This window comes from Microcaecilia unicolor, chromosome 1 (assembly GCF_901765095.1).
Source record: "Microcaecilia unicolor chromosome 1, aMicUni1.1, whole genome shotgun sequence".
NCBI lineage: Eukaryota > Metazoa > Chordata > Amphibia > Gymnophiona > Siphonopidae > Microcaecilia > Microcaecilia unicolor.
Genome location: NC_044031.1, coordinates 63,339,895 through 63,365,468, shown reverse-complemented (window position 1 = coordinate 63,365,468; position 25,574 = coordinate 63,339,895). Strand labels below are relative to the sequence as shown.

Genomic DNA, 25,574 nt, shown 5'->3' with positions numbered 1-25,574 from the left:
CCTTGCATTACGTAGCTACAATTCAAGTTCCTCTTTCCCACATGCATCACTTTGCACTTGCTCACATTAAACGTCATCTGCCATTTAGACGCCCAGTCTCCCAATCTCGTAAGGTCCTCTTGTAATTTTTCACAATCCTTTCGTGATTTAACAACTTTGAATAACTTTGTGTCATCAGCAAATTTAATTACCTCACTAGTTACTCCCATCTCGAGATCATTTATAAATATGTTAAAAAGCAGTGGTCTCAACACAGACCCCTGGGGAATCCCACTAACTACCCTTCTCCATTGAGAATACTGACCATTTAACCCTACTCTCTGTTTTCTATCTTTTAACCAGTTTTTAATCCACAATAGAACACTACCTCTTATCCCATGACTCTCTAATTTCCTCTGGAGCCTTTTACGAGGTACACAATATCAACCGGCTCACCTATATCCACATGTTTGTTCACCCCTTCAAAAAATTTAATAGATTAGTGAGACATGGTTTCCCTTCATTAAATCCATGTTGGTTTTGTCTCATTAATCCATGCTTTTGAATATGCTCTGTAATTTTGTTCTTTATAATAGTCTCTACCATTTTGCCAGGCACTGACGTCAGGCTCACTGGTCTATAATTTCCCGGATCTCCTCTGAAAACTTTGGGGTTACATTGGCCACTCTCCAATCTTCCGGTACCACACTTGATTTTAAAGATAAATTGCATATTACTAACAATAGTGTCTCAAGATCATTTTTCAATTCTATCAGCACTCTGGGAAGAATACCATCTGGTCCAGGAGTTTTGCTACTCTTCAATTTGTCAAATTGCCCCATTACATCCTCTAGATTTACAGAGATTTCATTCACTTTCTCCGACTCGTCAGCTTTGAATACCATTTCTGGAACCGGTATCTCTCCCAAATCTTCCTCGGTGAAGACCGAAGCAAAGAATTCATTTAATCTCTCTGCTATGGCTTTGTCTTCCCTGATTGCACCTTTTACCCCTCAGCCATCTAGCGATCCAACCAATTCTTTTGCCGGCTTCCTGCTTTTAATATACCTAAACAAATTTTTACTATGTATTTTTATCTCCAACACAATCTTTTTTTCAAAGTCCCTCTTTGCCTTCCTTATCAGTGCTTTGCATTTGACTTGAAATTCCTTATGCTGTTTCTTATTATTTTCAGTCGGTTCCTTTTTTCATTTTCTGAAGGATTTTCTTTTAGCTCTAATAGCTTCCTTCACCTCACTTTCTAACCATGCCAGCTGTCATTTGGTCTTTTTTCCTCTTTTTTTTAATAAATGGAATATATTTGGCCTGGGCTTCCAGGATGGTATTTTTGAACAGCATCCACGCCTGATGTAAATTTTTGACCTTCAATATGCTCCTCTAAGTTTTTTTTTCACCGTTCTTCTCATTTTATCATAGTCTCCTTTTTGAAAGTTAAACGCTAACGTATTGGATTTCCTGTGTATAATTACTCCAAAGCTAATATCAAATCTGATCATATTATGATCACTGTTATCAAGCGGCCCCAGCACCATTACCTCCCGCACCAGATCATGCGCTCCACTAAGGACTAGGTCTAGAATTTTTCCTTCTCTTGTTGGCTCCTGTACCAGCTGCTCCATAAAGCAGTCCTTGATTTTGTCAAGGAATTTTACCTCCCTAGCATGCCCTGATGTTACATTTAGCCAGTCAATATTGGGGTAATTGCAATCACCCATTATTATCGTGTTGCCCAATTTGTTAGCCTCCCTAATTTCAGATAACATTTCTACATCTGTCTGTTCATCCTGGCCAGGCAGACGGTATTACACACCTATCATTATCCTTTTCCCCATTACACATGGAATTTCAATCCATAGGGATTCCAAGATGTGTTTTGTTTCCTGCAGAATTTTAAATCTATTTGATTCAAGGCCTTCCTAAAAAAGGACTTTGAAAAGATCGGGAGGCGGGGCTGGTGGTTGGGAGGCGGGGATAGTGCTGGGCAGACTTATACGGTCTGTGCCAGAGCCGGTGGTTGGGAGGCGGGGCTGGTGGTTGGGAGGCGAGGATAGTGCTGGGCAGACTTATACGGTCTGTGCCCTGAAGAGCACAGGTACAAATCAAAGTAGGGTATACACAAAAAGTAGCACATATGAGTTGTCTTGTTGGGCTGACTGGATGGACCGTGCAGGTCTTTTTCTGCCGTCATCTACTATGTTACTATGTAAAAAAAGTTAGCGTTAGAAACGAAAACACATAGTAAAAATTTTTTTTAGATACTTTAAAAGCAGGAAGCCGGCTAAAGAATCGGTTGGGCCATTGGACGAAAAAGGTGTTAAAGGGGCGATCAGGGAAGACAAAGCCATAGCGGAGAAATTAAATGAATTCTTTGCTTTGGTCTTCACCGAGGAGGATTTGGGTGGGACACCGGTGCCAGAAAGGGTATTTGAAGCAGGCGAGTCAGAGAAACTAAACGAATTCTCTGTAAACTTGGAGGATGTAATGGGTCAGTTCTACAAACTGAAGAGTAGTAAATCACCAGGACCGGATGGTATTCATCCCGGAGCATTAACAGAACTGAAAAATGAACTTGTAGAGCTACTGTTAGTAATATGCAATCTATCCCTAAAATCAGGTGTGGTACCGGAAGACTGGAGGGTAGCCAACGTTATGCCGATTTTTAAAAAAGGTTCCAGAGGAGATCCGGGAAATTATAGACCGGTGAGTCTGACGTCAGTACCAGGCAAAATGGTAGAGGCTATTATTAAGAATAAAATAACAGAGCACATACAAAAACATGGGCTGATGAGACCTAGTCAACACGGATTTAGTGAAGGGAAATCTTGACTCACCAATCTACTGCATTTTTTTGAAGGGGTGTACAAACATGTGGACAATGAGGAGCCGGTGGATATTGTGTATCTGGATTTTCAAAAGGCGTTTGACAAAGTGCCTCATGAAAGACGCCAGAGGAAACTGAAGAGTCATGGGATCGGAGGTAAGGTATTACTATGGATTAGGAACTGGTTGAAGGATAGGAAGCAGAGAGTAGGATTGAATGGTCAGTATTCTCAATGGAGAAGGGTAGTTAGTGGGGTCCCGCAGGGGTCTGCGCTGGGACCGCTGCTTTTTAACATATTTATAAATGACCTAGAGATGGGAGTAACTAGTGAGGTAATTAAATTTGCAGATGACACTAAATTATTCAGGGTCGTCAAGTCGCAGGAGGAGTGTGAAAGATTACAGGAGAACCTCGCGAGACTGGGGGATTGGGCGTCCAAGTGGCAGATGAAGTTCAGTGTTGACAAGTGCATGTGAGTAAGAGGAACCCGAATTACAGCTATGTCATGCAAGGTTCCACGTTAGGATCACAGACCTAGAAAGGGATCTGGGAGTCATCGTGGATAAGACGTTAAAAACTTCTGCTCAATCTGCTGTGGCGGCTAAGAAAGTGCACAGAATGTTGGGTATTATTAGGAAAGGGATGGAAAACAAACACAAGGATGTTATAATGCCATTGTATCACTCCATGGTGCGACCGCACCTCGAATATTGTGTCCAATTCTGGTCGCAGAAAATGATAAAAGGGATGGAACGACTTCCTTATGAGGAAAGACTGAGAACGTTAGGGCTCTTCAGCTTGGAGAAAAGGCGGCTGAGGAGTGATATGATAGAAGTCTACAAGATAATGAGCGGAGTAGAGCGGACAGATGTGAAGCATTTGTTTACACTTTCAAACAACAATAGAACCAGGGGACACAAGATGAAGCTAGAATATGGCAGATTTAAAACAAATAGGAGAAAGTTTTTCTTTACTCAGCGTGTAGTTGGACTCTGGAACTCGTTGCCGGAAAATGTAGTGACAGCAGCTGGCCTTATGGAGTTTAAAGGGGGTTTGGACAGATTCCTGAGGAAAAAGTCAATTGAACATTATTAAAAATAAAAATTTTTAATGGGTTTTGCCGGGTTCTTGAAGCCTCGATTGGCCAATGTCAGAGACAGGATGCTGGGCTTGATGGACCCTTGGTCTTTTCCCAGTATGGCGGTGCTTATGTTCTTATGTAACATACAATGCTACCGTTCCACCAATTCAATCCACCCTATCACTACAATATAATTTGTACCCTGGTATGACAGTGTCCCACTGGTTATCCTCCTTCCACCAGGTCTCAGAGATGCCTATTATATCTAATTTTTCATTTAGTACAATATATTCTAACTCTCCCATCTTATTTCTTAGGCTTCTGGTATTTGCATATAGACATTTCAAACTATGTTTGTTGTTCCTATTTCCATCATGCTCAATACTTGACAGTATTGATTTGCAAACTTTTGTCTGATTTTTATTATTATTTAAGGACACCTGATTAACTATGGTCTCTTTTGCAACCTCACTATTGGGATACCCTATCTTCCCTGTTTTGGTGATATCTCTGAAAGATACCTTATTCCAATCCATGCGCTTTTGAGCAACTGTCAGCCTTCCTCTAGTTTCTAGTTTAAAAGCTGCTCTACCTCTTTTTTAAATGCTGATGCCAGCAGCCTGGTCCCACCCTGGTTAAGATGGAGCCCATCCTTTCGGAATAGGCTCCCCCTTCCCCAGAATGTTGCCCAGTTCCTAACAAATCTATAACCTGTCTCCTTGCACCGTCTCATCCACACATTCAGACTCTGGCGCTCTGCTTGTCCTTTAGGCCCTGCTCGTGGAACGGGTAGCACTTCAGAAAATGCTACCCTAGAGGTTCTGGATTTGAGGACTGAACTGGGCCCTTCTGTGCTTCTAGAGACTATCTGTTAATGTTGTTGTGGCAGCAACTTCAAGTTTTAAAACTATGGGGAAAAGGGTATGGAGACTAGCTAATAAAATTTGCTTGCTTTTTTTAAAATTTTAAAATTCTGACTGTGTTTATCAATATCCTACAATTCCTCTTTTAAACCCTAATCTTTAAGTTACCAAGCACAGAATAAACTAATGTCACTTACTCACAGAGATGTCCTCTTCTCTCAGAACTTCTCAGACAGAAAGTTAAGTAGGACCTTTCCTCTCTATATAGTTTGGATTCTAAGGAGACTCTTTCAAACCCTTTGAAGCTAGCCCAGTAATCAAATTGCCCTTGGAAGCAGGTCACTTCAAGTGCTCACCCTCAGCTAAAGCTAAAGACAAGATGTGACAGCAGAAAAGAAAGCAATGAAAACAACAATCTTAGCAAAATCACTTCTTACCAACACAGCAGGAATTGAGACTAAACGAAATAATAAACAGAAGACAAAAATGCCACTGAAATGTAGATGGAAAGCTATGACCACAAATGCTCGCAGCCTAAGCAATAAAGTTCATGACCTGCAAGCACTGATGTCAGAGGCAGACTTAGATGTTGTTGCAATCACGGAGATATGGCTCAATGATTCCCATAAATGGGATTAAAACGTACCAGGCTATAATCTATTTAGGAAGGATAGAGATGGTCACAAAGGTGGAGGAGTAGCTCTGTATGTGAGAAATGATATCGCAGCGACTGAAATGACAGGGGCCTGGGGAAAGGAAGAAGCGATATGGATCACCTTAAAATGAGATGATAAAACATGGGTGTTGTCTACAGACCTCCAACACAATCGGAGGAACTTGATAAAGATCTGATTACAGATATCCAAAAGTTGGGAAAGAAAAGAGAGGTGCTGTTGCTGAGAGATTTCAACCTGCCAGATGTAGATTGGAAAGTTCCATCTGTGGAATCGGAAAGAAGTAGAGCATTTGTGGATGCTTTTCAAAGTGCTCTGCTCAGACAAAAGCTGACAGAACCCACAAGGGAGGGAGTGACGCTGGATTTGGTGCTCACAAATGGGGATAGTGTGCCAAATGTCCAAGTGGGTGCCCAACTGGGCAGCAGTGACCATCAAACAGTTTGATTTGATATAACAGCTGAAGTGGAGGGAAGCCACTCAAAACTCAAAGTCCTGGATTTCATAAGTACATAAGTATTGCCATACTGGGAAAGACCAAAGGTCCATCAAGTCCAGCATCCTGTTTCCAACAGTGGCCAATCCAGGTCACAAATTCCTGGCAAGATCCCCAAAAAGCACAAAACATTCTATACTGCTTATCCCAGAAATAGTGGATTTTCCTCAAGTCCATTTAATAATGGTCTATGGACTTTTTCTTTAGGAAGCCGTCCAAACCTTTTTTAAACTCCGCTAAGCTAACCGCCTTTACCACATTCTCTGGCAACAAATTCCAGAGTTTAATTACACGTTGAGAGTGAAGAAACATTTTCTCCGATTTGTTTTAAATTTACTACGTTGTAGCTTCATCGCATGCCCCCTAGTCCTAGTATTTTTGGAAAGCGTAAACAGACGTTTCACATCTACCCATTCAACTCCACTCATTATTTTATAGACCTCTATCATATCTCCCCTCAGCCGCCTTTTCTCCAAGCTGAAGAGCCCTAGCCGCTTTAGCCTTTCCTCATAGGGAAGTCGTCCCATCCCCTTTATCATTTTCGTCACCCTTCTCTGTATCTTTTCTAATTCCACTATATCTTTTTTGAGATGTGGCGACCAGAATTGAACACAATATTCGAGGTGTGGTCGCACCATGGAGCAATACAAAGGCATTATAACATCCTCATTTTTGTTTTCCATTCCTTTCCTAATAATATCTAACATTCTATTTGCTTTCTTAGCCGCAGCAGCACACTGAGCAGAAGGTTTCAACGTATCATCAACGACGACACCTAGATCCCTTTCTTGGTCTGTGACCCCTAATGTGGAACCTTGCATGACGTAGCTATAATTTGAGTTCCTCTTTCCCACATGCATCACTTTGCACTTGCTCACATTAAACATCATCTGCCATTTATACACCCAGTCTCATAATGTCCTCTTGTAATTTTTCACAATCTTCTTACGATATAACAACTTTGAATAACTTTGTATTGTCTGCAACTTTAATCACCTCACTAGTTACTCCCATATCTAAATCATTTATAAATATGTTAAAAAGCAGTTGTCCCAGCACAGACCCCTGAGGAACCCCACTATCTACCCTTCTCCATTGAGAATACTGACCATTTAACCCCACTCTCTGTTTTCTATCCTTTAACCAGTTTTTAATCCACAATAGAACACTACCTCCTATCCCATGACTCTCCAATTGTCACGGACTGTCATGGAGTCTGGAGTAGTGAGGCCTTGGGCCACTGCCAGTGACCGGCAGCAGCAGGTGAACCACCCAAACAGGAAGTGAGGCTGAACACAGACAGGCTGGTATAAGCAGGACCGGAACTAGCAGGATCAGAACTGAAGCGGTAGATAAGCAGGGCTGGAATAAGCAGGACTGGAACAACCGGATTCTGGAACTGGCTTGGCTGGAACCGGATGTTGGAAAGGACTTGGCTTGACTGGAACTGGATTCTGGATTCTCAAACAGGATTCTGGATTCTCAAACAGGCTTGGCTGGAATGGAAGCTGAAAGCAGACAGGGTTGGAACAAACAGTGGAGGAAGTGAAGCTGAAGACAAACAGGGCAGACACAAGCAGGATTAGAACTGAAGCTGAAGGCTTGCAGGGTTGGAGTAGAAGTTGAAGACTGGCAAGACAAGAACTAGCAGGGCTGGAACTGCAACAAACACACACAGATGAAAACTCATCTGAAGACTTCTGTTGCAAAGGCAAGCCTGAAAGTTTCCAGGTGTTTAATAAAGGCAATTACAGATGAGGACACAAGTAAGAGTGAGGCTTGGCAGCAGGAACACCAGGGCGAGGCTTGGTTGCAAGAGCACCAAAGTGAGGCTTGGCTGCAGGAACCCCAAAGCAAGTCTGGAATGCTGGAACATCAGAATAGGACTGGAATGAACTCTGGAACATGTTTGGGAAACAGGAAGAAGAAAGTCCATAGTAGTCATAGAGCCTGGTCACCAGGAGGCGAGGTGAGTGTAGGCATGGGATACAGTTACAACCGTGACACCAATTTCCCCTGGAGTCTTTCATGAGGTACTTTGTCAAACGCCTTCTGAAAATCCAGATACACAATATCAACCGGCTCACCTTTATCCACATGTTTGTTCACCCCCATTTCAAGCATGCTGACTTTAGTAAAATGGCGGAATACCTGAGGAAGGAGCGGATGGGCTGGAAGGACATACGAGAAGTGGAAGGGCAGTGGTCCAGGCTGAAAGAAGCTATAAATATGGTCATAAACCTTTATGTAAGGAGAGTTAATAAAAGCAAGAGAAAAAGGAAACCGATGTGGTTCTCCAAGTAAGTGGCTGAGAAAATAAAGGCTAAAGAGTTGGTATTCATGCAATCCAGAAAAATTCAAGAAGAGGAACACAGAGAGCAATATTGGATGAAACTGAAAGAAGCCAAGAGAGAGATACGTCTGGCAAAAGCGCAAGCGGAAGAACAAATGGCTAGAAATGTAAGGAGGGGCGACAAAAATTTCTTCAGGTATATTAGTGAAAGGAGGAAGGCTAAAAAGGGAATTGTGAGACTGAAAGATGCTGCGAACCGCTATGTGGATAATGATGAAGAAAAAGCAAATTTGCTAAACAAATCACTGAAGAAAATCCTGGAGAAGGACCACGATTGATTGGCAAAAGTACATATGAGAATGGAGCAGATTTAGCACCGTTCATGGAAGCGAGTGTGTATGAACAACTAGAAAATCTAAAGGTGGACAAAGCCATGGGACTGGACGGGATCCACCCCAGGATATTGAGGGAGCTCAGAGAGGTTCTGGTGGGTTCTCTTAAAGTTTTGTTTAATAAATCCTTGGAGACGAGAGAGGTTCCGTGGGATTGGAGAACAGCGGATGTGGTCCCTTTTCACAAAAGTGGTGATAGGGAAGAAGCTGGAAACTACAGGCCAGTATCCTCACTTCGGTTATTGGAAAAGTAATGGAAGCGATGCTGAAGGAAAGGATAGTGAATTTCCTGGAAGCAAATAAGTTGCAAGATCCGAGACAACATGGTTTTACCAAAGGTAAATTGTGCCAAATGAATCTCATTGAATTCTTTGACTGGGTGACCACAGAATTGAATCAGGAACGTGCTATAGATGTAATCTACTTAGATTTCAGCAAAGCTTTTGACATGGTTTCCCACAGGAGGCTCTTGAATAAACTTGACAGGCTGAAGATAGGACCCAATGTGGTGAACTGGATTAGGAACTGGTTGACGGACAGACGCCAGAGGGTGGTGGTTAATGGAATTCGCTCGGATGAGGGAAAGGTGAGTAGTGGAGTGCCTCAGGGATCGGTGCTGGGGCCGATTCTGTTCAATATATTTGTGAGTGACATTGCTAAAGGGTTAGAAGGTAAAGTTTGCCTTTTTGTGGATGACACCAAGATTTGTAACAGAGTGGACACCCCTGAGTGAGTGGAAAACATGAAAAAGGATCTGCAGAAGCTAGAAGAATGGTCTAATGTTTGGCAATTAAAATTCAATGCAAAGAAATGCAAAGTGATGCACTTAGGGAGTAGAAATCCATGGGAGATGTATGTGTTAGGCGGTGAGAGTCTGATATGTACAGCAAGGGAGAGGGATCTTGGGATGATATCTGAGGATCTGAAGGTGACGAAACAGTGTGACAAGGCAGTGACTGTAGCCAGAAGATTGCTAGGCTGTATAGAGAGAGGTGTGACCAGCAGAAGAAAGGAGGTGTTGATGCCCCTGTACAAGTCATTGGTGAGGCCCCACCTGGAGTATTGTGTTCAGTTTTGGAGGCTGTATCTTGCTAAGGATGTAAAAAGAATTGAAGCAATGCAAAGAAAAGCTACAAAAATGGTATGGGATTTGCGTTACAAGATATATCAGGAGAGACTTGCTGACCTGAACATGTATACCCTGGAGGAAAGAAGAAACAGGGGTGATATGATACAGACATTCAAATATTTGAAAGGTATTAATCCGCAAACGAACCTTTTCCGGAGACGGGAAGGCGGTAGAACTAGAGGACATGAAATGAGGTTGCAGGGGAGCAGACTCAGGAGTAATGTCAGGAAGTATTTTTTCACGGAAAGGGTGGTAGATATGTGGAATGCCCTCCCGCGGGAGGTGGTGGAGATGAAAGTGGTAATGGAATTCAATCATGCGTGGGATAAACACAAATGAATTCTGTTTAGAAGGAATGGATCTATGGAATCTTAGCAGAGATTGGGTGGCAACACCAGTATATGGAGAGTAAAACCGGTGCAGGGCGGACTTCTACGGTCTGTGCCCTGATCGTGACTGAATAGATATGGATGGGCTGGAGTGTAAATTTTAAGGGGCTTCGACGTTAGCTTCAGAACTTTTAGTACAGGAACAGTGCTGGACAGACTTTTACGGTCTGTGCCCTGAGAAAGGCAGGGACAAATCAAACTCGGGCATACATATAAAATATTACACACCACGGAAAATAAGTTTATCTTGTTGGCAGACTGGATGGACTGTTCAGGTCTTTATCTGCCGTCATTTACTATGTTACTATATATTTCCAGATAAGCTCTGAGACTGTTAGGATTTGTGGTATTGTAACAGAAATGGGTAAATTAAATGTGTCTTGTGGTCTTTACCTGTAACTTACCGAGGTATATGCTGTCAGCTCTACAATCAACACTGCTTCTTCGTTTGGTCCTAAGCTTCCAGTTGCTGAGGGGATGGTAACTGAGCAATAAGTAGAATGAATGCCAAAATGCTGTAAATATACAAACAGAAAGCACTTTATTGTTTTAACAAAAATATATGAAACAAAATTTACAGATACCTCACATGAAAAGGAAACGTTTCAAAAGTTACACTAAAGCAGGTTACACAACTCTAGGTAAAAAGGCTGCAAACAGCCTGGCTTTTAGGATAACCATAACATGCAAAATAATTTGTTTCTTAGATCAAATATAAGCCAGTTCACTCTATGGACTTTTCCTTGTAAATCTTGGCCCATTTGTATATCCCTGAGATGGCAAAGCAGGAGGAACTTTTGTATAACAGGGAGCTGCAGTTCATAAGTCTGAGGAGGAATTGAGAACTTTGAAGGAAGGACAGGTTTCATTAGTTAAAGATAATCAATAGAAATAGAACAAAATAAAAAATGGAAAATAAAATAATACCTTTTTTATTAGACATAACTGGACGACACCCAGCTTTATCTCTACACACCAGACATCACTGCGGAAACCCAGGCCAAAGTATCGGCCTGCTTATCCAATATTGCTGCCTGGATGTCCAACCGTCACCTGAAACTGAACATGGCCAAGACAGAGCTTATTGTCTTTCCACCCAAACCCACGTCTCCTCTCCCTCCACTTTCTATCTCAGTCGATGGCACCCTCATCCTCCCCGTCTCATCTGCCCGCAACCTCGGTGTCATCTTCGACTCCTCCCTCTCCTTCTCTGCGCATATCCAGCAGATAGCCAAGACCTGTCGCTTCTTTCTGTATAACATCAGCAAAATTTGCCCTTTCCTCTCTGAGCACACCACCCGAACTCTCGTCCACTCTCTCATTACCTCTCGCCTTGACTACTGCAACCTACTCCTCACTGGCCTCCCACTTAGCCATCTATCCCCCCTTCAATCCGTTCAGAACTATGCTACACGTCTTATCTTCCGCCTGGACTGATATGCTCAGATCACCCCTCTCCTCAAGTCACTTCACTGGCTTCCGATCAGGTACCGCATCCAGTTCAAGCTTCTCCTACTAACCTACAAATGCACTCAATCTACAGCCCCTCATTACCTCTCTACCCTTATCTCCCTTTACGCTCCTACCTGAAACCTCCGCTCACAGGACAAATCCCTCCTCTCTGCACCTTTCTCAACCACCACCAATTCCAGGCTCCGCCCTTTCTGCCTCGCCTCTCCCTATGCTTGGAATAAACTTCCTGAGCCTATACGCCAAGCCCCCTCCCTGCCCAACTTCAAATCCTTGTTCAAAGCCCACCTCTTCAATGTCGCCTTCGGCACCTAACCATTATACCTCTATTCAGGAAATCTAGACTGCCCCAATTTGATTGTCTGCACATTTTGTCAATTAGATTGTAAGCTCCTTTGAGCAGGGACTGTCCTTCTTTGTTAAACTGTACAGCGCTGCGTAACCCTAGTAGCACTTTAGAAATGTTAAGTAGTAGTAGTAGTAGATTAGCTTTCGAAGGTTGCCCTTCTTCGTCAGATCGGAAATAAGCAAATGTTGGTAAATGACAGTATATATAAGTGAAACATCAAAGCATTTCAGTGGCAGTCTAACAGGATGGTGGTGGATAGGTGAGAGACAGGGAGATATGCATGGAGACAGGAGGGTAACAAACAAAGCAGTACATTTCTATAATGGGCTAGAAAACCCAGATCTTTGTTAAGTCCTGTCTGGTGGGTGTCAAAATATTTAATCATTGTGACTTCAAAGGTCTTATGTTCCTGTATTGTTTTAAAGTTACCTTTCAGGATTCTTACTATGAAATCACTGGTACAGACACCTTGAAATCCTGACTGCATCCTTCGAACAGAAAGGCTACAACCCCAAAATAATCTCCAAGAATATTGCCTCCTCCCTCAAAACACCCAGGGAAAATCTGCTACAGTACAAAGAAAAAAAAAGGCCACAGACAGAATCCCCCTTATAGTGACATACAAACCAGAGCTGGAAAAATTAAGAAAAATCATAAAAGATCTGCAGTCTCTACTCCAGGAGGATGAATTACTGAAAGAGATATTCCCATCCCCACCAGTGCTGGCTTTCCGACAGCCACCCAACTTAAAACACAAGTTAATTAGAAGTAACCTCCCAACACAGACTCAAAAAGAAGAGAATGGCACACATCCTTGCAATATATCCAGCTGCAAATTATGCCAAAACATTTCACAGGACCCCACGATCATTCACAAAGGAAAAATATTCAACATAAAGGAATCCTTTATATGCTCATCTTCCAATGTGGTATACATCATTCAGTGTAAAAAATGTGACGACGGGTGCTATATTGGAGAAACAAGCCAGATGCTAAAGACAAGATTTAATTTACATAGACATCATATGAAAAATGCCAATGCCAGCCAGGATGTCACGCTTGTGGGGTGGCACTTTATAAAACCAGAACACTGTACCAGTGATTTCATAGTAAGAATCCTGAAAGGTAACTTTAAAACAGTACAGGAACGTAAGACCTTTGAAGTCAGAATGATTAAATATTTTGACACCCACCAGACAGGACTTAACAAAGATCTGGGTTTTCTAGCCCATTATAGAAATGTACTGCTTTGTTTGTCACCCTCCTGTCTCCATGCATATCTCTCTGTCTCTCACCTACCCACCCCCATCCTGTTAGACTGCCACTGAAATGCTTTGATGTTTCACTTATATATACTGTCATCTACCAATATCTGCTTATTTCCGATCTGATGAAAAAAGGCAACCTTCGAAAGCTAATCAAGAAATGTATTAAGTTATGTCCAATAAAAAAGGTATCATCTTATTTTCTTTTCCATGTTTTATTTTGTTTTATTTCTATTGATTACCTTTAAAAGTGGACTAACACAGCTACCACACCTCTCTACTCAAGATTAATAAACTGGCGAGTCTTCAAAAGTTAGAAGCATTAGAAAATTATGAGAGATAGATGTCTCAACTTTCCTAATCACTTGTGTTGACACCGACTGATATATTTAAAAATATTTGATGGAAACTCCTCAAATTCTCAAAGACATACCAACAGTCTCAGTACTATGAAAGCTGTGGAATACAGCTTGACTTGGATGGAGCACTCTTACTTGATTAGAAAAAGACAGCAATTGTGAATAAACGACTTTCTCTGTTAAGTTTGACCAAGAAGAATAGATTAGATACTGACCAGTAATTAGCCGGAACAGTTGTGTCAAGGGGAGGGTTTTTCCAAGAGGAGATATATCTCTGCATGTTTCCAAAGAGAGGGAACTGAACCAGAGAACATGCTATTGCTAATAATATTTAGTGCTAATGGTAGAAGACCTTGAGAATTTGATTTTAGTCAAGTTGGAGGTAAAGGGTCTAGTTTGCAAAAGATTAGATTCAAACATGACAGCATCTTGTAAAGATCAGTGAGTGAGGGAATGGAGAAGGAAGCCCAAGTAGAAGAAGACAGAGTTAACAGAACCAGCATAATATTCAAATGGTAATAGGGATGGGGGAGGAACAAAGAGAACAGGCATGGAAAGAGGGCAGGAAACTACAAAGAGTGGTACCTTTGAGATGAAGTTTTGGGCAAGGGAGTCAGACGAAGGTGTAGATGATCTCGAGACACAAACTAATTATTTGGTTTGTTGAGCAATAATATGAAAGAGTAGTCTTGCAGAGTCAGTAAAAGAGAAGATAAGCCTGGAAAAATAATCCTTCTTCGCCTCTTTAAGATGATAGTCGAATGAGCGAAGTTCTGTTTTATATACTGACAAAGACTCTGGAGAGCAGATTATGCCAGAGTTGTTGTGCTTGAATGACAGAGTGCTTAAGTGGGGGGAGAGGTCCTGGTGAAACCAAGAGGCTGAAGAATGACGTGAGGGATGGAGTTCGTTACTAGGGGGTTGAGCAGAGAGTCCCACAGATGTCCAGCAAGCCAAACAAACAATAAAGTGATTGCCAGGCCCACACAACATTCTTGTTTTCTGCTTAGAATTCCTGTCTTGATGAAAGATAAACCTTCTCCTTAGTTCCAGGTCTACAGCCGACTGTAAAAGGTTTTCCTCCAGGATCTGCCTTTACTTTTTGCACTGTGTATCTTTCCTTTGATCTTCAGAAGCTTCATCCCTACAACATAATGCTGACACCATCATGCTTTACTGTAGGGATGGTGTTAGCAACATGATGTATAAAGGTAATTCTATAACAGGGTGCCTACGTGACACTTATTTTATAAAGCAAAGTATGTGCTTACTTTCCTTTGTAGAATACTATCACAACTGGGTACATATGCACTTACAATTTAAGTGCAAGCACTTACACTAGCCATAGAGCTGATGTAAGTGCTCACATCTCAATTACAGAGATACATGTATAGTATTTTATAATTTATGCATGTTATGCACATAAATGTGAATCCTGCCAATGCTCAGATTCTGCCTATCTGTCAAATACACACTATGTAAGGTAAGCACATATTTACAGAATAACGCTTTGGGAAAACTTGGCATTCATGCACATATATATACAGATATGTCTGTGTGCTGATATGCTAAACATTTATGCATATAATCAGCATGTAAATGTTATCAGCCTATTTATAGAATTACCCTGATAGAAGGCAATTCTATAAAGGAATGCTTACATTAGGCACCATGGAGGTGCTTATTTGGAGCCTAGCCTATAAAGGAAAGAAAGTGCCTAATTTCTTTTATAAAACACTAGTAAAGCAGCACCAATGTGTGTGTATAATTTAGGCAGGACCACTTACACTAGCCATACAGCTGCTGTAAATGATATTCTTCTATAGTTTACGTGTGTATCTGTATGCCCCACCCTCACTCTCCCCAAACTCTGCCCAACTGGATACCCACCATCAAACTACACTATCACATTTAGATGCCATGTTATAGAATAACATGTGGTTGGAATATTGGCATTGGTATTCTGGTAATTTTCACACATTCTTGACATCTAAATGTTAACATCCTCTTTTTAGAATTATCTCCCATAGTGCTTAGCACCAAGACTACAAATTTCCACTTTGGACTCCTCAAAGCATAAAACTTCCCACATATATGCAATGCAAATGCTCTCTGTGGCACACCATATGGTTTTATCAATATTTGCTATACTTCCCAATCTAAAGCATAGGTTTTGGTGGTTTATAAAAAAAAATTAAGGAAAGGAACTCTATTTCGTATAAGAATCCAGACACATAGATAAGGCTGAAATGAGAAACTCATTCACCTGTACATTCACAACAAGAATCTAAAGCAAAGAACTATAGACAAACCTCACAACTACTTTAATTTTGCTGGTATTTTAGCAAAATCTCAGGAAAGGCACAAACAAACCTTTAAAAGCACTCTAAATTTCTTAAAAAGATAGTTGTTTCCTCAAGGAGACAGGCAATTTTTTTCCAAAAGGCTGGAGCTAGCCAAAATAATGCCTGCCTGGTGCGAAGGTGGTGGACTTCATGCGTCACCTAGATAGGATTTTAGATAGTGCTGGGGAGGAGTCGGCTGTCTTGGTACATGTGGGTACTAATGACATAGGAAAATGTGGGAGAGAGGTTCTGGAATCCAAATTTAGGCTCTTAGGTAGAAAGCTCAAATCCAGATTCTCTAGGGTATCATTTTCTGAAATGCTACCTGTTCCATGTGCAGGGCCCAAGAGATAGGCAGAGCTCCAGAGTCTCAATGTGTGGATGAGACGCTGGTGCAGGGAGGAGGGTTTTAGATTTGTTAGGAACTGGGCAACATTCTGGGGAAGGGGGAGCCTATTCTGAAAGGATGGGCTCCACCTTAACCAGGGTGGGACCAGGCTGCTGGCGTTGGCAATTAAAAAGGAGATAGAGCAGCTTTTAAACTAGAAATGGGGGAGGGGGGGGAAGGCTGACAGTTGTTCAAAAGTGCATGGTTCAGGATAAGGTATCTTCCAAAGATATCACCAAAACAGGGAAGATAGGGTATCTTGATAGTGAGGTTGCAAAAGAGACCGTAGTAGATCAGGTGTCCTTAAACAAAAATAAAAATCAGACAAAAGATTGCAAATTAATACTGTCAAGTACTAACCATGATGTAAACAGGAACAACAAACATAGTTTGAAATGTCTATATTGGAATGCCAGGAGCCTGAGAAGTATTAGATATAATAGGCATCTCTGAGACCTGGTGGAAGGAGGATAACCAGTGGGACACTGTCATACCGGGGTACAAATTATATCGGGTGGATCGAATTGGTGGAGGGGTAGCATTGTATATAAATGAGAGCCTTGAATCAAATAGATTGAAAATTCTGCAGGAAACAAAACACTTCTTGGAATCACTGTGGATTGAAATTCCATGTGTAAAGGGGAAAAGGATAGTGATAGGAGTGTACTACCGTCCATCTGGCCAGGATAAACAGACGGATGCAGAAATGCTAATGGAAATTAGGGATGTAAACAAACTGGGCAACACAATAATAATGGGTGATTTCAATTACCCCGATATTGACTGGGTAAATGTAACATCAGGGCACGCTAGGGAGGTAAAATTCCTTGATGAAATCAAGGACAGCTTTATGGAGCAGCTGGTACAGGAGCCGACGAGAGAAGGAAAAATTCTGGACCTAGTCCTTAGTGGAGCGCATGATCTGGTGCGGTAGGTAGTGGTGCTGGGGCCGCTTGATAACAGTGATCATAATATGATTGGATTTGATATTAGCTTTGAAGTAAGTATACATAGGAAATCAAATACGTTAGCGTTTAACTTTATAAAAGGAGACTATGATAAAAGGAGAAGAACGGTGAAAAAAAAACTTAGAGAAGCGGCTGCGAGGGTCAAAAATTTACATCAGGCATGGATGCTGTTCGAAAACACCATCCTGGAAGCCCAGGCCAAATATATTCCACGTATTAAAAAAGGAGGCTGGAAGACCAAACGACAGCTGGCATGGTTAAAAAGTGAGGTGAAGGAAGCTATTAGAGCTAAAAGAAAATCCTTCAGAAAATGCAAGAAGGAACCGACTGAAAATAATAAGAAACACTATAAGGAATGTGAAGTCAAATGCAAAGCGCTGATAAGGAAGGCTAAGAGGGCCTTCGAAAAAAAGATTGCATTGGAGGCAAAAACACATAGTAAAATTTTTTTAGGTATATTAAAAGTAGGAAGCTGGCAAAAGAATCGGTTGGACCGCTAGATGACCGAGGAGTAAAAGGGGCAATCAGGGAAGACAAAGGCATAGCGGAGAGATTAAATGAATTCTTTGCTTTGGTCTTCACCTAGGAGGATTTAGGTGGGATACTGGTGCCAGAAATGGTATTCGAAGCTGACGAGTAGGGGAAACTTAATGAATTCTCTGTAAACCTGGAGGATGTAATGGGGCAGTTCTACAAAATGAAGAGTAGCAAATCTCCTGGACCGGATGGTATTCATCCCAGAGTACTGATAAAACTGAAAAATGAGCTTGCGGAGCTATTGTTAGTAATATGTAATTTATCCTTAAAATCGAGCATGGTACCGGAAGATTGGAGGATAGCCAATGTAATGCCGATTTTTAAAAAAGGTTCCAGAGGAGATTTGGGAAATTATAGACTAGATTGTAAGCTCTTTGAGCAGGGACTGTCTTTCTTCTATGTTTGTGCAGCGCTGTGTATGCCTTGTAGCGCTATAGAAATGCTAAATAGTAGTAATAGTAGTAGTACTTCGTTGCCGGTCAAAATGGTAGAGACTGTTATTAAGAACAAAATTACAGAGCATATTCAAAAGCATGGATTAATGAGACAAAGTCAATATGGATTTAGTGAAGGAAAATCTTGCCTCACAAATCTACTACATTTCTTTGAAGGGGTGAACAAACATGTGGATAAAGGTGAGCCGGTTGATATTGTGTATCTGGATTTCCAGAAGGCGTTTGACAAGTACCGCATGAAAGACTCCAGAGGAAATTGGAGAGTCATGGCATAGGAGGTAGTGCTCTATTGTGGATTAAAAACTGGTTAAAAGATAGAAAACAGAGAGTAGGGTTAAATGGTCAGTATTCTCAATGGAGAAGGGTAGTTAGTAGGGTTCCCCAGGGGTCTGTGCTGGGGCCGCTGCTTTTTAACATATTTATAAATGACCTAGAGTTGGAAGTAACTAGTGAGGTAATTAAATTTGCTGATGACACAAAGTTATTCAAAGTTGTTAAATTGTGGGAGGATTTAACTCAATACCATGGTTTAACGAAGAACTGAAAAAACTAAAAACACAAGTTGGAAGGCTAGAACGAGCATGGAATAAAAAGAAAGACGAATTCACACACAACGCATGGAAACAAATACAAAGAAAATACAAATATGCAATTAGACAAACCAAAGGATTATACTACAAAACTAAAATAGGGCCAGACTACAAAGACACGCATATACTTTTCCAACTCGTGAACAAATTACTAGATACCACACCGGTTACTTCAACCATCACAGACACCCTTTAATGAGAAAATGTTATGACTGGGGATGTGTGAGCCCTAGTGCCCCGACTGTGCACAGCGAGGATGGAGTGCCACCGCACTCGGTCAGGCAGCCAGACAACCCCTAGCCAGTGGCGTACCAAGGGGGAGTCGTTGGGGGGGTGCCGCGCGCCTGTTGGCCGAGTCCGCTCGTTCCCTCCCTGCTGCTCCCTCTGCGTGGAATAGGTTACTTCCTGTTCCGGGGCAGAGGAAGCAGCAGGGAACGAGCGGACTCGGAGCCGACAGGTGCACGGCACCCCCCCAGCAGGTAAAAATGCACCCGGGGGGAGGGTGTAATTTCACCGGGGGGGGGGCGCATTGGCGATCCACCCCGGGTGTCAGGTAGCCTAGGAACGCCACTGCCCTAGCTTCACCTGCACTTAGCCACTGTCCCCCAGGAGTTGAGCCCCTGTGTTCAAGCGGCCGGCAGGACTTCCGGAACCGGCGGGGTTGCACGACCACTGACCCGAAAGGTGGGGAAACAAACATAGTCCAGGAACCCGTAAACAGCAGAGCAAAGAATAGTCAAAGAACAGTCCAAGGTCAAGACAGGCAGCAACACAACGCGTAGTCTAGGAACAAACGAAGGTCAGGAACACCGGAACACAGGAACCAAAGAGAAGAAGCACCGGCGTGGATCTCAAACACAATTGAGGCCGAAGCAACGAAGGATAGGAGGCAGGGCTTTAAATAGTGTAGGAATCAATTTCAAACATGTGCAGCTGATCCAAGATTTATTTATTTATTTTTGTTACATTTGTACCCCGCGCTTTCCCACTCATGGCAGGCTCAATGCGGCGGGCAATGGAGGGTTAAGTGACTTGCCCAGAGTCACAAGGAGCTGCCTGTGCTGGGAATCAAACTCACTTCCTCAGTTCCCCAGGACCAAAGTCCACCACCCTAACCACTAGGCCACTCCTCCACTCCACTTAAATATGATGGCGGCCCCCATCAGCAGAGATGCCCTACGTCCAAATATGGGCTTCCTTCCTGAAGCTAACCAACCCCAAGATGGCTGCCACAACCCAGGATGCCCATCCCAAGATGCTCGACCTATCCTGGAGATACCACAACAAAGATGTCCGGCTATCTCCGCCGGACCGCGCCTCGCTGGCGATTCAGCCTGGCCTGGAGCCAGATGAGGAACGTAACAGAAAATTGTAAAGTTACGACTCACGATACCACTCAATACCACCGACTATGAAAAATTAATTGATTGTCTGGACCCAACCCCTGATGAATACCCAGCAGACCGAACCTGGACAAATTTCGCCATACTCTTTAACGATACCATCACCCAAGTGATCAACAGGTTCGCCAAGTCCCACTGCAAACTGGACATATGCCCCAATAACCTAATAAAATCCGCCCCTCAATGATTCATAACAGACCTCACAACGCACCTGAACTATATGTTACAACATGGACTCTTCCCAAAGGATAAAAGAAACATTCTACTTACCCTAATACCTAAGGACTCAAAGAAAAAAAGAAGTGACATAACCAACTAACGCCCGGTAGCATCTATCCCTCTGGTAACCAAGCTGCTTACCGACTACTTAAACAAATTCTCAATACTACACGATTCTCAATCAGGATTTCGATCCAACCACAGCACCAAAACAGTACTAATCACTCTTCTAACTAAATTCAAACAAGCAATTGCAACTGGCAACAGTGTACTTCTCCTACAATTTGACATGTCCAGCGCGTTCGACATGGTAAGCCATAAAATATTATTAAACATCCTAGAATACTTTGGGATTGGAGGAAACATTCTTAGCTGGTTCAAAGGCTTCCTAACCGCAAGAACATACCAAGTGATATCTAATTTGAATACATCAGCTCCATGGAAACCAGAATGCGGAGTTCCCCAAGGATCATCACTCTCACGAACCCTTTTCAACCTAATGATGACACCTCTGGCCAAATCGCTATCCAACCAAGGCCTCAATCCATACATCTACGCAGAAGATGTAACGATCTACATCCCGTTCAAACATGATCTAAAAGAAATCACTAATGAAATCAATCACAGCCTCCACGGCAGACTGGATGGACCGTGCAGGTCTTTTTCTGCCGTCATTTACTATGTTACTATGAGGCATATTTTCAAAGCACTTTGGGAGGCTAAGTTCCATAGGTTTCTATGGAACTTTGGGAGGCTAAGTGCTTTGAAAATGAGCTTGTATGTAACTCATGGGCGGATGCATTCTAATTAAAACTTAACGCAGAAAAAACACAATGTCTCATCCTCTCATCACAACACAACACAAGCAAACCTACCACTATAAACACACCAAACTATATCCTTCCTGTTTCAGATAGCCTGAAAATACTTAGTTACAATTGACAGAAATCTCACACTTGAAAGCCACGTGAAAAATATAACAAAGAAAATGTTCCAATCAATGTGGAAACTCAAAAGAGTAAAACCGCTCTTCCCAAGGGAAATATTTCGCAGCCTGGTACAATCAATGGTGCTAAGACACCTAGACTACTGCAATGCACTCTATTCCGGATGTAAAGAACAAATCATCAAGAAGCTTCAAACAGCCCAAAACACTGCAGCCAGACTCATATTTGGAAAAACAAAATACAAAAGTGTCAAACCCCTAAGAGAAAAACTACACTGGCTCCCACTTAAAGAGCGTATTTATTTATTTATTGCATTTGTATCCCACATTTTCCCACCTTTTTGCGGGCTCAAAGTGGCTTACTTTCAAAATCTGCACCCTGGCTCATAAAATCATTTACGGAGAGGCCCCGGTCTACATGTCAGACCTCATAGACTTACCACCCAGGAATACTAAAGATCAGCACGCACATTCCTGAACCTCCATTTCCCTAGCTGCAAAGGACTAAAATACAAATTAACAAATGCATCCAGCTTTTCCTACATAAGCATTCAGTTATGGAATGCACTACCACTTGCCATCAAAAAAATGTGTGACCTAACCAACTTTTGTAAATCACTGAAGACCTATCTGTTTAACAAGGCATACCGCAACGATCCATCCTAATTACCAGACAACGAAACTCAAGCCTAAACTGAATAAAACCTAACTCTCTATACTCGACTACAAAAGCCTATTCTATCATGAATGAACTTTAAATGCAATACCACTTTATCTCTTATTCCGAATATGAACTCTTTGCACTTGATTGCTTAATCATCATGATCTTTAATGTAATACCACTTGTATCTCTCACTCCGGAATGGCGATCGCCATGACGGAACAATGTAAGCCACATTGAGCCTGCAAATAGGTGGGTAAATGTGCGATACAAATGCAGCAAATAAAATAAAAATAAATAAATTGTGAAAAATTACAAGAGGACCTTATGAGACTGGGAGACTGGGCGTCTAAATGGCAGATGACGTTTAATGTGAGCAAGTGCAGAGTGATGTACGTGGGAAAGAGAAACCCGAATTATAGTTACGTCATGCAAGATTCCATGTTAGGAGTCACAGACCAAGAAAGTGATCTAGGTGTCGTTGTTGATGATACGTTGAAACTTTCTGCTCAGTGTGCTGTTGCGGCTAAGAAAGCAAATAGAATGTTAGGTATTATTAGGAAAGGAATGGAAAACAAAAATGAGGATGTTATAATGCCTTTGTATCGCTGCATGGTGCGACCGCACCTCGAATACTGTGTTCAAATCTGGTTGCCACATCTCAAAAAAAGATATTGAGGAATTAGAAAAGGTACAGAGAAGGGCGATGAAAAGGGGAATGGACGACTTCCCTATGAGGAAAGGCTAAAGTGGCTTGGGCTCTTCAGCTTGGAGAAAAGGCGGCTGAGGGGAGATATGATAGAGGTCTATAAAATAATGAGTGGAGTTGAACGGGTAGATGTGAAGCGTCTGTTTACGCTTTCCAAAAATACTAGACTAGGGGGCATTCGATGAAGCTACAATGTAGTAAATTTAAAACGAATCGGAGAAAATGTTTCTTCACTCAATGTGTAATTAAACTCTGGAATTCGTTGCCAGAGAATGTGGTAAAGGCAGTTAGCTTAGCGGAGTTTAAAAAAGGTTTGGACGGCTTCCTAAAGAAAAAGTCCATAGACCATTATTAAATGGACTTTGGGAAAATCCACTATTTCTGGGATAAGCAGTATAGAATGATTTGTACTTTTTTGGGATCTTGCTAGGTATTTGTGACCTGGATTGGCCACTGTTGGAAACAGGATGCTGGGCTTGATGGACCTTTGGTCTTTCCCAGTATGTACTTAAGTAATGCAGTTATTCAGGTTCAATCTAATCTGGCTTTTGAAGAGGCAGCAATAACAAACCTGTGATCTGAAAGCAATTTTAATGACCTAGTTGAAACATTTGGTACAGTAAAAGAAAAAAAGAAACTAGAAGGTAACCGAACAACAAAGTCCCACGAGTCAAACAATAGTATGCAAAAAAGTGGGAACAGGAGGAAGGCTAGTCAAACCTTAGGAACAATGCAATTAAATGTTTATTACTTAAAATATGGGTAAAAATGACATAAAATCAACATCTCAAAATCCGTGTGTAAAATAATGTGTTCAAGACTCGACACGGCACCATGTTTCGGCATCCGTGCCTGCCTCAGGAGTCTGGCAATGAGTAAGTCAAAAATACTGTTATGTGGAAAAGAGGCAGTCTTTAAAAAGACCGTGCGTGTGTAAATGGATGCACAAATATATTGAACGGTGGTATCAAAAAACAAAGGCAAATATCCAAAAGTAAACACCAAAATATAAGGAGTATACAAGGGTGTGTAGACTTAAGACACAGCTATGTGTGTCTCATATGATATATACTAGGTGTACTGTTAATGCCAAAAATTATTTAAGTCAGTCCTTCTCATGTGCACTGCTACCAGACAACTCACCTCTCCCCAAGTGTATTTTGCTGGTAAGCGCCCATTATTGAAGAGCGTTACTGTTGCCTGAACTGGAATCCCAACATAAATATCATTAAATTTCAGATGGCTGGAAAGTAAACATACTTGAGGCGTTTGAACATCAACATAAACAGGAACATGGCTAGAAAGAAGCATAAAGGTGTATCTTGTTACACATAAAAAAATGCAGGCAACTTTAGTAAACTGCTAGGATTATGCATCATATTGATGATTAGAATTCATTTTATATGTTTAAATATCGTGTCAGCTCCAATTCATTTATCTATACACATATCTAAGATGCAACCTATATAAAAATATATATTTTCTTCTTGGAAAACAACGAAGTAGTAATAGGTCTTTAAGTGTAACCCATGTTTTGAGATGACAGTCCTACACTCAGGTTCTGGGTTCAAACTAGACAACAGCGAAACAGATGGTGTAGTGGACCAATGGGTTGACGGCTTCACTGGGGAAGGTGTCAACTCCATTTTAGCACAGACATTATATTTTAAGGGATGCCATTGTTACCGAGGGATCAAATCCCAGACAATTAATTCATGTTACTACAGAGATAATGGTTCCAACAAAGAGAAGAAATAGTGCAACTTCTTACCTGTCTTCTCCATTTACTATCTTCAGTTCTAAGATAGTATGAAGACACTGACACTGTAAAGGGCTAAAGAGAACCGATACTTTCACAGAACTCAAGGGAGGTAGCTCTCCTCTACATGGATTTATTTTGAACTGGGACTTCTGTGTAAAAAGGAACAAAAATATTATAATGAACTGTCATCAAGGAGACATTTTTTTGAAGCTGTGGAGGAGTGGCCTAGTGGTTAGGGTGGTGGACTTTGGTCCTGGGGAACTGAGGAACTGAGTTCGATTCCCACTTCAGGCACAGGCAGCTCCTTGTGATTCTGGGCAAGTCACTTAACCCTCCATTGCCCCATGTAAGCCGCATTGAGCCTGCCATAAGTGGGAAAGCGTGGGGTACAAATGTAACAAAAACAAACAAACAAAAAAAGCTTACCCAAGTCTAAAGTTTGCAGATATTTTTGAGCCCATGGCCCTTTCAGACAAGTTTCAGAAAGAAAACTATTTCCATAGTTTCTTCTTGTGAATTCACTTATGTGGGTACAAAAGTTCCTGCATACTTCATACCTTCTTTTTCTATATATAGGATGTCACTGAAGTCACTATTAGAAAAGAATGTTACTGTAGAAGGGTCACACCAAGTAGATCAGATTAGAGGAGTGTACTATTTTGCTATAGCAATGCCTTGGGAGGTTGCTGCAATAGTTATTTCCAAGATCTATAACAGCAAAAGACGCCTACTGACTGTATAGATGTCTGAATTGATTTTGGTGGGTGCAGGTTCAGGGTATACATTTAGGAATCAATATTCAAAAACATTTATCTAGTTAGCAGGTGCTGCTAACCGGATAAGTACTGCCCAGTAGAATATTCAGCAGCACTATTTTATAGTGCCGCTCAATATTTCCTCTGACCAGGGGTAGTGGTCCTATCTTTAATCTGGTTAGCAGCTTGAATATTCAGATTATATTTAACCATTTAAAAATACTTCTGATCACCACAACTAAATATTGAAGGGGT

At 41.7% G+C, this 25,574-nt stretch overlaps 1 protein-coding gene across 1 annotated transcript in view; it reads right to left on the bottom strand.

The window, feature by feature from the left end:
• DLEC1 (DLEC1 cilia and flagella associated protein) overlaps positions 1-25,574 on the bottom strand; it is a 363,928-nt gene that overhangs the window by 109,528 nt on the left and 228,826 nt on the right. Inside the window, exons 21-23 of the mRNA XM_030197931.1 lie at positions 24,574-24,713; positions 23,946-24,099; positions 10,543-10,653 (exon numbers count right to left, since the gene is read on the bottom strand). Coding sequence (XP_030053791.1) covers positions 10,543-10,653; positions 23,946-24,099; positions 24,574-24,713 — 405 coding nt within the window. The remainder of the gene's footprint in view (positions 1-10,542; positions 10,654-23,945; positions 24,100-24,573; positions 24,714-25,574) is intronic.